The 15,313-nt window shown below is 51.4% G+C and overlaps 1 protein-coding gene across 8 annotated transcripts in view; it reads left to right on the top strand.

Moving 5' to 3' along the window:
* LOC149347261 (rab11 family-interacting protein 4A-like) overlaps nt 1-15,313 on the top strand; it is a 253,361-nt gene that overhangs the window by 194,862 nt on the left and 43,186 nt on the right. Inside the window, exon 1 of one of the 8 annotated variants that reach the window (XM_089586958.1) lies at nt 2,705-3,049. The exons of the other annotated variants lie outside the window; for them this stretch is intronic. Within the exon in view, the coding sequence (XP_089443084.1) occupies nt 3,029-3,049 (21 nt within the window). The 5' untranslated portion in view covers nt 2,705-3,028. Of the gene's footprint in view, nt 1-2,704; nt 3,050-15,313 lie in introns of those variants that run through there. 8 annotated transcript variants of the gene reach the window in all.

The following is a 15,313-nucleotide window of genomic DNA, read 5'->3' as shown; positions in this document are numbered from 1 at the left end:
ATTTAGGAAACGAACTTCGAGTTAAGTATTTTCGCGTGTGATTAGCTATTCTCCAGAGCCTGTTTTCTCGTTGCCTCGCTTCTGTCTCCTTTAGACTGTGCTTGGAGGAGCCTTTTTTTTTTTTTTTGAAACCACCGTCTTCATTAACTTGCCGTGACCCCGAGCATAAATTATGTTCTTGCCTATGCATTCGTGCAGTTCATCTGCCTTCACTGATGAATCGTCTTGCCTTGTAAAGGGATATCCTTTCTTTTTCTGCTCATTATGGAAATCGTAACTCGAAGGAATGCACGAAACTTTTGCACAGTCGTCGTCTGGCGCGTCCGTCTCTTAGGGTCTACCCGTTTATATCCCGTTTTTCTAAGAGGACCATTTATTGCCGAGGTCTTGGTAGCTTTGCCTCTCTCTCTTAGGAACCGGTTTAGTTTAGGTCCGGCCGCGGCAGAAGTTGAGCCCCCATCTGTTGCTGAGCGTAGAGTGGCAGGTTCGAAGCCGGCCTTCATTTTAGGCGGGTATATTAAAAAAAAATACAAGGACACTCAATTACATCATATGCTGGCGATCAGTGGCAAGGCTCCAGTCCGGTGAGGTCGCCTCCAGCCAATGGGAATGCTGCGGTTTTGTGACGTCACTTTTCTTGGGCGAATTTTATGAGCGACAGCGTATTTTTATCCCTATGGGGCTTCACTTAACTCGCCTCGCAGTGGTGTTACTTTTGAGCGAGGCGGTCAAGGGTTAGCACTTGCAGAACTGATGGCATTACGTTCAAGTCAGTATTGCCCGTTCTGTTGCCGGATTACGTTCCTGAAGACACAGGAAGATTCGGCAAGCCCGCGTCCTATTTCTTGTATAATACTTGTGCAGAATAAGGAATCGTCGTCATCGGTGAGTAAACAAGAGCGAACACTAGGCACGTTGGTTTGGGTGCACAGCGATTGGGAAGAAAAATTTAGCGAGGCACTCACGACACCGTAGGTGCATCAGTGCGAAAGCATTGACTGGCGCAACTATGGTGTCTGGAACCATAGCGTAACGGCGGCTGTCGCCGCCTGGTGTGTAATGGCGGATGGATGTGACGTCACCACACCTACCGGAAGTGGTCAGTCAGTTTCGAGTTATGGGCTCTTCTCGATTGGATATATATGGACTTTGGATATTAATTGGCCAGTGTTTTGATAGTTATGGACTGTTTAGTCAATGTGTGGATTGTTATGTGGCTAGTGTTGGATTGTCTGTGGATCTGTCTTGTCCGACGATCGCCACTGATGAGCCGAGAAATGCTTTCGCGTAAACAAAAGAATAAACAACGCACTCTGCCGCGGACCGATTACGCCACACAGTTACGTTCGTGTTCTTAGCTCTCTGCTTCTATACACGTCTTTTGTCTGCGTCTATTTAAAATCGTTAATTTAGCCCGCCACTGAACACACGTTACTATAGCCTCTTCGTTTAACCGAGCTCTTTGTGGGCAAACGTAATGAAGCTCTTGACGTTTGCCTCCGAGTCGGCCGTCCCGTAAGACGCAAAAAAAAAAAAAAGCTGGAAGCAATCAGCCACCTCGCCCGACCGCCATGATCCTTATTTTTTTTTTGCTTCCTTCTTCTCACTGTTCTCTACACCCCGCAATATCGAAGAACCTTCCGATCGTTCGAAGAAAGGAAAATGAAATTCGTACGGGGGCGGAGAAGTCGTGGAATATTTAGGGAGGGGGTGCACTGGGTGCTTATCGATCGGAGCTGCTTTTTTTTTTTCTTAATTCCCTGGTGTACACGTCCGGTTCACCGGTCTAGATCGCACCTGCACACCTTACGTGCCGTTTTGGTTTTCCTCACTCCACCCCCGCCGCCTCGTGCATATTTCGCATGCGATGAAATCGAATTTCGCGTTGTGAATATTTTTTTTCTTCACTGCAGCGAGCGAAACGCTTAAAACCAATTTTTTGACTATGTGTACGTTTTGCTGCTGCAGTCGGCGCATAAATTTGCGAAGTGGCGAAACAATTCCTCCCGTTTAACTTTCTTTAAACAAACGACGCCCGAAGAGCGGAGACCCTGTGGGAGGGACAGGATTTAGGTGTAATTTATAGAGCGATGCATTTAGTATGAGAGGTGCATGTGATTGTTCCTACGTTTGGTGTGAAGATCTAGCGACGCCGCCGAGATCCCCAAAACTACTCCTTTTTGCTTGGGTTGTTCGCCGCTCAGTTCGATTTTCATTTGACATATCGTCGAGCCCTATTGGCAACCATTCAGTATCGGTGGCGTAGATGTTCTAATTTGTCCGGGGCTTTCGATGTGTTTACGCGCGATACGAGAACCGATAGTGGCTCAAAATGGGTTCATTCAAATAACTTACTCCAATCACGTCGAAGCAAGAGGGCAGTCCTTACATATCACACTTTATCATCCTATCTTCCGTTTTCTTGGCTTCCATAGCACGTTCGATGCACACCGCTAAAGTGTTCTCCTTGTAACCTAAAGCTCTTGTTTGTTTTGGGAAGGCAGATATATTGACAGCGTTGCGCATAAGCTTCCGTATCGATGCAGGCGGTTTCGTCTTTCGCGCCGCGCGTCGTCCGCTTTCCGGCGCGCGTAGCAGACGACGACGCGCCGGGCGTGACGTACTCCGACCACGTGACCTACCTGGCGGCTTCCTTTTTTTTTCGCTCGATGGTAGCGCCACGCCGCGTGATCGGCGCGTACCTGCTGCTCTCGCTCGCTCGCGCAGACTCGTCGGCTCGCGTGTTGTGCTGCCGTTACGGCGTGCCCGAGTTTGTGGGTTCCGTGTGCTTGTGTCGTCGTCGGAGTTAGCGGCTGCTGACCAACGCGTCGCCCAAACCAGCTTCGCCGTCCGCATTTCGTTTGTGTTGTGCGTTTCCCTTGTTGATTGTGTTCTTCTGCACGGATTGAAAGGAGACAGCATGCCGGGGCCGTTGCACTGACTTCGCCGTCGTTCCAACGAAGCTTCACAAGCGGTGTCAACTGGTCCAACGAACGGCGGGAATACGAAGTTGCACACGGACTCGTTGATGAAGGAGAAATCTTCCAAGGTAAACGAGGGGGGGTGCAGCCCCCTTTATTTTTCTGCGTCGATTTCCGGCTGTAGCCCGCCGCTGCCAGTTCTCGCTTCGACGCGTGTAGGCGCTCCGGTTCGCGGAATTTCTTTTAGGCCGAGCGCAGTATTGTGCTGTATGCGAATGACGTCGCCGGCGGTTTCTTGCGGTGACTGAGATATGCGCTCAAGAACTCGCTTGCGCAGCTGTCTCTGGTTTTTTACAGCGTCCGCTTTGTAAGCGCTCTGCCTGTTAGATGCCTTCCAAGGCGCTCAGAGCGCCTATTTGGATGTGTGTTTAGTTGTCATCAAGTAGCAGCGACGATTCATTGTGAACACTTTTGTTATGACTTGGAATCGTCATTCACCGCAGAACCAAACACAAAGGCTAGTCCGGTCATGGGACCGGGATTCGCGAGGAACGCTACTTTGTGGCATTTTATGTCGGGATGAACTCGTGGCGATAATGCACTTTGCGGCGCATTTATCTCGCGTGCTTCCTGTTCTGTGATATATGCCAAATAGCTACTGCCATTGTGATTCGGTAGTGGTTGCTCGAAATTCGCCGACCTGTGATAAGAAATAGTGGATGCGCTAGGCGTCGCTATCTTCCCTTTGTCCGGCCGCATTGTTTCTAGAGCCAGGCCGTGACGCGTTCCGGTCGACCCAATTAACCGAAGGTGGTTAATGAATCGCAATCGGCGGCTCGGAAAGATAAGCTATGCTGCCTTGGCACAACGCATCGACTGTGACGAATTCCTGTGCGCTGTTCCGATAGTTAGCTGAGCAGCTTGTGTGTCGGAGTGCGCACGAAGACGGCTGCTAAACGTGGGGAAAACCTGCGCTTGTTTAGCGTTGTTGTTTCTTCATGTTGCAAATGTAATCTTGATGCCTTCGTCAGATCGTCTGCCTCCATAGCAGGACATATGTCTAGCTACCAATTGATATTCAAGTCAGCTCCAGCTGAGGCAGTCGTGTATACATACTACTCACAAATTTCCAGTCATCCTCCCCAAAGTACTTTTTGCGGCGGAGGGATTCGTTGTCAGTCACTTGGCTGTCATCACTGGTTATCTGTTTCTGCATCACATTATCTGTTCAATTGTTGATTTACTTGTATTGCCTTCCGGCCTGGCTACTCCAGTAAGGGGATTACATAATAAGGGAGTAATTACTCATTGGCATCCACCCGAGCGCAGCCGTACGGCTACAAAGGAAAGCTGTACAGCTTTCTCAGAAACTTCGTAGTTAAAGAAAGTTAAAGAAAAATTCGTCCTGGTTTCTGAGAAAGCTGTACAGCTTTCCTTTGTAGCCGTACGGCTGCGCTCGGGTGGATGCCAATGAGTAATTACTCCCTCATTACAAATCTACTCCACCTTGGGGGATTCCCCTAAACATTTGACCAAGGGGATTACATGTTGGTAAGACACACAGAAATGTGAGAGAATCTTAACAAGTCGATAGCAATCAGTGCATTCCACTTTATCCTAAAGTTTTTTCCACCCATTCGACAGATTCCGATGACACAAAACTTCTGCTCAATTTTTTAAAATACAATTGTTTTCTTACAACATGCCACATTTGGGCGAGCTTTGACTCAAGTGCGAAATTTTATGCCATCGTCACAATATTTTTGTCAGTTTGGCGCTTATTGTATTGTTCACCTCCTTTTAATATTTTACCAATGCCACTGACGGTCCTCTAATTGCCATCACTTAAAATAAATTAATCGTTCTGAGATCATTCCGTGCCAGTTTCTCGCGCTCTTTGGCCTCAGGTGCCGTCGTGCCAGTAAATCATCATTCAACACATAATATGAATTTTAAACAAGACGCATGTCATACAATGCTAACACTGAATTTGATGAATATGAAGAAAAATGTGGGGAAAATCCAGCAAAGAGGCAAAAAAGCCAACAATGTCATAGTTCATTCACTCATCTTTAAAACTGTCTCCGTTGTTCACCAGCTTTTCCGTGGAATCATTAGTGCTTAGATACGGCAGTGATATCGAAGGCCATTCCAAACGTTTGATGTATCGAGGTAACTGGGATCATTTTCATTTCGCCTTACCGGCCCTAGGTATCGTTAACTGGTGTTTATTCCCTAACCTACTCTGCTTTCTTCAGTCTCTTGAGGCTGCCCCTCTAATTTTCCTCACATCATGCTCTAATAGCGTTTGTGATCTGCTGATTTAGTGGTTTCGCCGCCTAGTTTTTTTTTCTTTTAATTCATTTTTTTTTTCTAAAGTTATCGTAGCGGAGGGTCCTCCCGACGTTAGGTGGTTGTCCATTACCGCAGTTTCTCCACTGTCGTACGCAACTGAGATCGCAACTTCTGTGGCCCGACCCCCCTCTCTGGTCATGCGTGCGGTTTAGCAAGCGGCGCCTTAACGACACTGCGGGGGGCTGGACACTTCGTTAACCATCAAGGCCCGCGAGCGTGTGTGGAAACCAGTTGCGAAGGTTCCTTAAAGCTTCCCCCCCCCCCCCCCCCCCCCCCCCCCCCCGCCCCTTTCCTGCCAGACTGGCCGGCGAGCTGTGTTGTCCCTGTTGTGCACTTTTCGCGCTCTGCTTGTTGCGTTCCCGGTCGCCGGCGTCCTGCTCGAGGTACCGCGCGATTCGGCTCGTCTGCTGTGCATCCAAATGGGATGGAAATGGCTTACGGCGACGCATATCTGGAGTTTTGGCGGAAGTGTATATGGTCTTGTAATTACCGTCACTTCCGCAAATTTCTGCATTCCTTACCAATTTCTGGCGCTCTCTGGCCCTAAGATGTCCTTGCGCCAGTGAACACCATCAATCATCTTGGATTGCTTGCTCACGGAGTGAACGTGTCGTGGAGCTGTCATTTTTTTTTCTACGTGCATATTCTGATTACTGCCTCGGGGCATAAAATCCATTATTTGGATGAAGCCAGCTTTGTCCCTGGCGATGAAGTCTTTGTCCCTCCCCACAATACAGTATGCTGAGTTGCTTATCGAAATACCCGCCGCCTCTTTCGTCACTTCTGGTGCCCCATTGTCACATTCTCTGTCACCTTTTTTTTTTGATTGGGGGGGGGGGGGGGGGGGAGGGTGACAGTGGACAAGTTACCGACTTTCAAAGCAGTTATTTCGGAGCACCTGAATTATGTGTTTACATATCTGCTGAGCATGTGGTTGCGGAGAGCATCCCAAACGTGGGCTGGAGGGGGCGGGGACTTGTGTCGTACGCGAGATTCAGGTGGTCTGTGAAGTCCCTCAAAGACCACCGGAGAAAGTTTTGTAATCGTTTAATGAATTGGGTGCGGAAGAAAGATTACTTATCATGGTTAGATTGGCCCTACGAGCCTGGCTTTAAATATTTTTTTTGTGCATTATTGAAGTGTGCTGTGACTTTGCCCGGTCATAAGGTCTGCCAATATTATTGTGCTTGTTTAGCATTTGGACCCATCACTAGCCCTGAAGGCTATCGGTCCAACCGTGCGTGCAGTGATGTGGGCAGCAGCGGTCGTGCATCTCGCAGACTCGCGTGGGAGTAATTGTTTCTCGAGGCCATTGTGTGAGGAGCGTTGGCTGCGGTCTCCAGGGTGCAGATTATCCAGGTTGCTCTGCCTATCGGAATCATTTCGCGCAATTGCGATTCGTCTTGACATTGAGGTTGTTAGCTACTCGCGCCTTGCAAATGTTCTGCCGGCAATAGCTCCACCCCATGAGCGACACTTGGATGCTAATTAAAATCCGCAATTTTCGGCAAAGATCTGTGACCTGGAAGATCTACGCCGTCATGCAAACAGCCTGCAGGTGTCTACGTGTGCGGTTCCCCCACTTAGCGAGGTGACCTCATCAGTATTACGCTGGTTCGAACTCGCGTTGGAATCGGATGACCACAAAGTACCCTGTCGTTGTGTCCCTCCAGAGTAGTCATAGCACCCACTCTTCGTGGTTGGAACTTTGGAGATCTGACCGTTATTAGAAGACTGCGTGACTCTTTGCCCCCGCCTGGGACGTAGTGACCACGGCGCCATCCACCCCCATGCCCTGGGAGTACCTGTGGGAGTAGTGCCGTCATCCACTCCCACGGAAACTACTGCAGACGTACTACGCCGATGGCCACTCCGTCTTCCTCGAAGAAAGCTGTCGCCGTAATAGCTGCCCCCGTTTCCGCGCTCTGGGCCTCGTGCATGCATCGTCCGGTGGAAAGTCTCGTCAATCGTCGTCCACCGCGTCCTGGAAAACAGGACCGGGCGGAGAGCCAAGCCATCAGCGGCAGCCAGAGCGAAGGGTTGTTGCTGTCCACCCTTCTTTCAGTCCTCCTCTTCTCTGCGTCGTCCGGCGAATCGGGGGCGGTTTTCTTGACGTCGCTAGCAGCGGCGGCAACAGCTCTATGCGGGCCGTCTTCAGGTCCCCTCTCTCGAGGGCCGGCCCGTCTTTTTGGCGCGGTTCGACGGCCTCGAGGCAACACCGATCCTGCCGATGGACGGCTCGGCGGCGGCCCAGTTTCTTCCCTGGCGTCGGAGAGCTTCTTCTTCGCCGTCTTGGCGCCGGGGTCTCCCTTTCTCTACTTGTACACATTGGCCGACTTCGCCGTCTCGCTGCCAGGGGAAGGGGGTCGGTGGGGGCGAGAATCATTTCATTCCGCGTCAAATGCGCATATCGCGGGCCCGCCTGGGTTGTGTGGACGAAGGTCTGTTTTCATTTGGGGGCCAGCGGCGGCTGCGCCCTTGCCGGAGGGTTCGAGGTGCTGGGAGAGACGTCGGCGTCAAAGAAAACGGGGTCTAAAGACGCGTGAGCGCGGAACAGACGTCGGAGAGAAAGTAACGCGGCTGCGAAGCGCTACTTCGGTTGGGGACGAGCTCGAGATTGGACCGGTTGGTTAGTGTGGAAGGGCACTAAGGACACACACGTGGAGCGCATATCACGGTGTCCCCGTCATGGGGCTGTTGAACGTGCACTGCATCTCGCACCGCGCGGACGTGTTTACTATTAGTTACTAGTTTCTTAGTGGTAGTATTAGAGGGTTCATTAGTGGTGCAGTGGCAATTTTAACCATGATGCGTCACACCCGGCGTGGTGTGAGTGAGCCATGGGTTACCACCGTTAGCCTAACTACGTCCACTGAATTACGGACCTTTCTCATATCCCTCGAATTAGCGTTGTCCTTTACATAAAAACAGCGCAGTAGAGGGGACCAAGAAGAGAGAACACACAGACACAGGCGCTGACTGTCCACTGAAAGAAGTTTATTCTAGCAACGGCAATATGTAGAAACCCATATCTCCCCTCCATGACAAAAACATGAAAACATTAATACTAGGTGATAAGCTTCTTTGCAATCAGCCATCGAGCAATCTGATATTTTATTCCTGTTCCAGCTGCGGCTACGCAGATTTCTTTCGTCCGCCCACTTGGCTTTCTGCTGCCTCCTGCACGTTAGCCACCTTGGAATCCATTCTGTCGCCCTAAAGGGCAGTCGGTTCCATTTCCGTCGCATTACATTCCCTGGCCATTTGTTCTTCGTGATTTCAGCTAAAAAATAAAGCTCACGAGGACCAGAAATTTGCATTTATTGGTTCTGCGAAGATTCAGATCTTCGGCGGTGCTCGGAGTTGTCATCTTTCCTTCAGTCTTGGGAAGAGACCTCAGGTCAAGGCCAGGGTCCGCCCGCCAGCTGTAGCTAGTACTCCGGGCCTGAGCTGTGCAGCACGGCCTCCCATTGGAAAGAATAGCATGGGTTATCGGCGGAATTGTCGGGTTTGCCCCGCGGGTTCTTTCTACAGAAAGGGCACTATGTGTGGTACCGCTTGTTTGGGCTACGAAATTCTAGAGGCCTGTGTACTGTGGACGATGTCAGCGCTCGTTAAAAAACCCCAGGTGGTTGAAATTATTCCGGAGCCCTTCACTACGGCGTTCCTCATAGCCTGAGTCGCTTTGGGACGTTAAACGCCCATAAAGCATATACGACATGCCACACAATGTGACGTTCCTTGAATGGCCACGGTTGATAGTCAGTCGGGGTGTGAAAAACACTGCCTACACCGCTTTTTCGACCTCTCGCTGTTTTGTGAGGTTCGTACCAATAGAGCTCTTTCTTCTTGGGCGTCGCCATATTGTTCGCTGGACTGTTGTGCACAACCCGCCCCATGCATCCACGGCGGAAGTGGTAGTGGAATCGGATTCCTGCAGCTTTCCATTAGCTTTCCAACAGCTCTTTAACAGATTTCAGTGAGAGTTTGTTTGCAGTTGCCGCCACACCACGGCGTCCTCTCCGTATTGAGTTTCTTATGGGGACGTTGTAATTTTGTGCCTAGGCGGTTGTACCGGATTATTTCGGTGCGCAGTAATAAGAGGGCCAGACGTGCACTAACACCTTTTTTCATCCAGAATTGCCGGAAATGCGTAGTCGCCGCGGCCGGTATTCCGTGTCGCGAATTCACTGAGCCGGAACTGTCATTGCTGCAGAGTTGCAGTCCGGCCAGCTAACTTTCCGTGCCGCCGTTTCTTCGCCCTTTACAGGGCGACCCCCCACCCATCGTCTCCACTTTCCTCCCTTTGTTTCGTCGCGTGTCGCGTTTGAACAGCGTCACGGCATGCTTTGCCAAAGCGTCGGAAGTTCAGCGAGCGCGGCCGTGAGTCAGAGCGGAGTCTTCCGCGGGGGGCAGACTTCGTCGTAACCTTTGGAAAGATTCCCCGGGAGTCTTCCGATGCGAGGAAGTTTTTTCGCTTTCTGGGTTTTGCGCGTTACTGGTCTGCACGGTCTCGCGAACAGCAATCGGAACTGCGGAACTTGCTGGTACACGATGGCTCGTTGCCACCCGTCACCCAGATTGTAAAATTATGTTGCCGAATATTAATGCTATGGAATTAGAAGCCTCACGGCCAAAATGCGTCGTCAGTCATAAAATTCACCCAATGCATGGGGGGAGCCCACGTCACCAGGTGGGGGTATCCCCACTGACTGGAGGGAACTGACGTGCGTCACCAGACTCGAGTATTCCCATTGACTGGAGGGAACTCACGTCACCATGCGGGAGTATTGCCATTGGCTGGAGGGAACTGACGTCACCAGGCATGAGTATTCCCATTGGCCGGAGAGCAGTGACATCACCAGACGGGAGTATTCCCATTGGCTGGAGGGAAGTGACGCCACTGTCGCCAAAGGCATCAGCAGCTGCTAATGCTGTAGCATTACCAACACATGCATAGTAGTATTAGGTGTCCCTGTGAATTCACTTTTCAGACCCGTAGGTATAATTTGGTCGCCAAACCAAGTTTGAAATGTCTCTGCGATAGCGAGGTCTTGCTCGTGGTGCCTTCGACTGCAACTTCCTGTAACTTTTAAGCTGTCCGTGTTGATCCGTGCAGCGAGGTTGTTATACGCTTGTAATGTGAGATCGTTTCCACAATTCCCCTTCGTGCCTCTTATTCGAGAACGGCGCGCATTTCGCCGTGTCGCATTTGCTGGCCACAATGCTGCATACTTGCGAAAGGGCGCGTGCTTGACGCTAACCGTACCCTTTCTTCTCGTTGTTGCGCACATGTAACTTGGGCAACCGTGTGACGACACGTGTGAACTTCGCTTTGCGTTCAGGCTTCTTGCATTAAGTCTTTCGCTCCGGCTGCAGGGAACTAATACGAGGCGTAGGATTCTGTATTGTGTTCGACAATCAAGACAATGCGCTCAGCGCTTGGAAAACGGCTGTCTGCAGATTAATAATGGTTACGGCGCTCGGCTGCTGACCCGAAAGACGCGGGTTCGATCCCGGCCGCGGCGGTCGAATTTCGACGGAGGCGAAATTCTAGAGGCCCGTGTACTGTGCGATGTCATCATCATCAGCCTGATTACGCCCACTGCAGGGCAAAGGCCTCTGCCATGACTCTCCAATTAACCTTGTCCTTCGCCAGCTGCGGCCACCGTATCCCCGCAAACTTCTTAATCTCCTCCGCCCACCTAACTTTCTCCCGCCCCCTGCTACGCTTGCCCCCAGGTGGTCGAAATTTCCGGAGCCTTTCACTACGGCGTCCCTCACAGCCTGAGTCACTTTGGGACGTTAAACCCCCATAAACAAACAAAGGATAGCATATAGCTTAGGATATAGTACATCACAGCGTCCCGTACCGTACGGGAGTGAGAACGGTACTTGAGAACGAGACACGCACGCACTCACAAACGCGTGCGCCGGTCGTAGCGATTGCATGCGTTTGCCTTCCCATGTTGAACAATGCCTTGGCGCAGTGTATTCAAACTACCAGACGAAAATAACGGAGCCCAATTCTCACTCAGCATCGCCGTTCGCATGATAACAGCCTTATCACGCCGTGCCTCGTACCAGAGCGCTGGCACCCAGTAACTTACCGCCTCATTCGCGCACTGTGCAGTACATCGCATGCGTCCAGTGGTCGCCGCCTGTTATCAGTGCACGCCCCGGCTTGAAGAAGCGACGGGTATTGTTCGAGGGCTTGACCCTAATTCCTTGCCCCGAAGTGGCCTTATTTCAGCGCCGTTATCGCGAAAGAAGAAAGCCTGCTCGATACAGTCTGTCCAGGAAGAACTCAAACTTCAGCGCTGCACGAACGTCGTCTATCGCGTACGCGGCGAGGCAGACCTGTTTTGTGTATCTTATTTTCTCTCCACTGTCTCGTAACGGTTGCCCATATCTCTATCTGTGTACGACTTTGAGGCGTAGTGCTCCAGTTGTGCTTGAATGCGTCGTTTTGCAAAGGCGAGCTCCATAAACGAGGCTTTCGAATAAGATCAAACGAGTATTTGCCCGCTGCGGTGGCTCAGTGGTTATGGCGCTCGGCTGCTGACCCGAAAGACGCGGGTTCGATACCGGCCGCGGCGGCTGAATTTCTTTGGAGGAGAAATTCTAGAGGCCCGTGTACTGTGCGATGTCAGTGCACGTTAAAGAACCCCAGGTGGTGGAAATTTCCGGAGCCCTCCACTACGGCGTCCCTCATAGCCTGAGTTGCTTTGGGACGTTAAACCCCAATAACCATAACCAATCAAATCAATATTTCTAAACAGGCGCCGAATCGATGTTGGCCGCTTCCGCTGTGGTCACACGTCGTAGCTTCACGACAGCCAGGTCGGAATGTGCAGGATTTGCGAACAGTGTACAACACAGAGGGTTTGCTTCTAAGCCGGTCTTGTAGCGTACGCTGAGGTCCTTAATTTCGCAGCCGCGAGGACAGTAGCTCCTCTCATCGCCGAGAGATTCTTAACGCTGGCGATGCATAATTAGACACATCGCACGGCCCAGGAGCAGACTCGTGGTGGTCCGTGTATTTTTGTCAAGGCCTGTACTCTGCGCTAAGTACTTTGGTCGCCTGATAGACTGTGTAAGTGGACTCAAGATAATCGCTTTATCGCGAACTTTTGCCGCTTTTTAAGCGAGGCTCGTTTGCACTCCTTTTTATGACTTTCTTTCCCTTTTTCATTAGGCCTAATGGCAAACAGCTCGAATAAAAAAAAAAGGCTGTGCACAAGACGGCACCCGAGGTCGTCTTCCTTTTTCCTTTTTTAACAAAACGCAGTGTATTCCGCTCCCCGCAGCCGTATTTATTCCTGACTGTTCACTGAAGTAGCCTTACTAACTGTGAAACCATTTTTGGCACCTATTCGTCCTGGTTCCACAAGAAGTTCATTCATTCATTCATTCATCCTCTGTGGGGATTACCTCTTCGCGCACAGAATGCGTTCAGCAGGATCTGCGGCTCCCATGCTGTACCGCTATTTCCGTTCTCCTTTTGCCTGCTGTGTGAGGCATATGCGATAGTGGCAGTAGGCTTTCCGTGCTAACAGCTGTGGTGTTGCCGCGGTAACGTGGCAGTTTATCCGCGGTTACCTCGCAGTAAAAGGGAGCAACAAAAAAAAAAAGTGTGGAGAGCTCATCACTATCACCTGACCCTATAGTGTCCCGCTAGGAAACTTCAGTGCATTCCTGGATATAGAGTTGGCACTTCTTGCCTGTTCTTTGCTCGTCGGTCCGGGCTCTCTGCCCTACTAACATCTCAGCTCTTGCGTAAGTGTTCATCGCGGAATTAATACCTTAGTATAGTTTGTCTTTCTATGGTTGTCTTATTTACATTGCTATTTTTGTAGCATAAATTTCACTGGCCATGCAATTTGACATTACTCAGTATGCAGAAGATGATCCCACCGATAGTTCAGCTACGCGCAAACCACCCGATTGTAGAGAAATGGAGCCCCGCAGACGATGATGATGATGAAAACTTTATTTCAACAAGGGAGTTTTGGACACGTCGGTCCTTGGGCCCCCGCACGGCCCCACTGCACTCAAACGAAGATGTTTCATCGACGCTCAGACTCAAATTTATTCACTATCGTCCATGTCATCATCATCATCAGCCTGACTACGCCCACTGCAGGGCTAAGGCCTCTCCCATGTGTCTCCAATTAACCCTGTCCTTCGCCAGTTGCGGCCAGCGTATTCCCGCAAATTTCTTAATCTCATCCGCCCACCTAACTTTCTGCCGTCCCCTGCTACTACGCATGCCTTCTCTGGGAATCCACTCCGTTACCCTTAAGGACAAAAAAATGATAGCACGTATTACCTTATAGGAGATCCCCCCTCTAGTCGAACTAGTTAGAAGGCGATAAGTATTATGTACACGTTTTCTTTTTTATATGCGGATGGCAGTAAATAAATTCGAATTCGAGCTTGACCGTTGGTGAACAGTCTTCGTCCGCGGGGCTCCATTGGCTACAGCGGGATGGTTCGCGTTACAACGGCGCGTAGGGTCTCTCCTGCGCGCCATAGTGCCATCCGCGCGCGATTATAGCCCAGCTCCCATGCTTTTCGGTTGTCTCCCAAGTCCACTATTGCCCTCTCGGGGTATTCTGTTTTACCACCCGACGGCGGCGGTAAAGATAGCCGAGGTTTTGCACTTTACCAGCCGACAACTGTCTACGACGTGTGCGTTGTGTACTCGCTGCGACCAGCGCGGAAGTGGGTTGTAAGTTCATGAGCCCCCCTCGCTGTATACAAAAAGCGCATAGCGACTGCGTTTTGGGTTCGAGGTTGTGCCTCTATGTTCCCGTATACGGCCGGACCTGGATGCCGCTGAGGATCGCTCGAGCAACTCTCGCACTAGTGCACGGTGATGCCGCTGGTGATGAAGTGGTTATAAACGGAAGAAGGGGGAATAGGCGTTATCTCTGCTTCCCAGGAGTGGAGTGTGAAAGGCACAGGTTTTTTTATAACTGGCAAAGCGGAGAAAGATCCGCTGAATAACGCGTCTCTGGTTTGCCGTTCCGGGCAGGGCAAAATGAAGAAATAGACTATTGTGTGCAGATATGAGCTGATGTAATATAGTGAGCGGCAGGCGGTGTTCAGTCAGCACCACGTAGATGTACTAGACGGCGGAAAGCAACAGTCACCGAAACCAATTACTAATACAACTGAAGGACGCAGCGGCTTTTTCCCGTCAAAAGGCCTCCTTCCAGCCAGTGGCGTCGGCGATTGTCGTGACCCTGCTAGCGTGATAATGCAGGGAGAGGCGCCACAATGTCGGGGGGGGGGGGGGGGGGGGGGTCTATTCCTGCTTATGGAGGGAGGGGGCTGTCCTTTTTCATCTGCCACTCCCTGCATTGTAACCCTAGCAGGGTCATGAGAATCGGCCGACGCCATTGGCTGGAAGGGGGTCACGTGACGGGGAAAAGCCGCTGCGTTCTTGAGCTATATCCAACTAAAGAGTGAGAGCCGCTAGTCTGGTGCGATGCATGTTTACTCGCGTTCACTCAGCTAAGCTCACGCACCTCAACCGCGGAGTCCTGCTCAGTGCACCAACTGCGCAGCAGTTGTAGAACATCCTCCTCTCTTTCACCATCTCCCTTTCCCCCCAGCAGCTGTGACGTCTGGGCGCAGTGAGTCACTCTCCGCGTGTGCGCCGAGGCAGCTGAGCCGCTTGCTACCGGGGAGGAGGCGGAATCCCCGCCGCCGTCTCCACCGCACGCTGCGGGAATGTGGCTTCTGTGTTCCTCCGACGCCGCGGCCGTGTGCGTCACGGAATGCGCGACGCGGAAGGCGCTGCCGCTGCTTCAGTTGCCGCCGGGCCAGAATCCCTGGTGCGACGCGGGAAGGACGTCGCTGCGCTGTCGAGCGGACGCCCCCGCCTTGTACGGGACGTGACACGGGTTCTCATTGCAAGCAAGCGCTTGTTGCGCCTTGAATGCATCCTCGACTTCTCTCCTTGTGCGGATCCCTTTTGTAAGGCAGCCGTCAGTGTTAGCCCCCCCCCCCCCCCCTTTCTTCCCGCC

The sequence above is a fragment of the Amblyomma mixtum genome, chromosome 4 (genome assembly GCF_055824585.1).
Source record: "Amblyomma mixtum isolate Tamu chromosome 4, ASM5582458v1, whole genome shotgun sequence".
NCBI classification, from domain to species: domain Eukaryota; kingdom Metazoa; phylum Arthropoda; class Arachnida; order Ixodida; family Ixodidae; genus Amblyomma; species Amblyomma mixtum.
The sequence above is the reverse complement of the archived record's forward strand: the minus strand, read 5'-3'. Positions and strand labels throughout refer to the sequence as shown.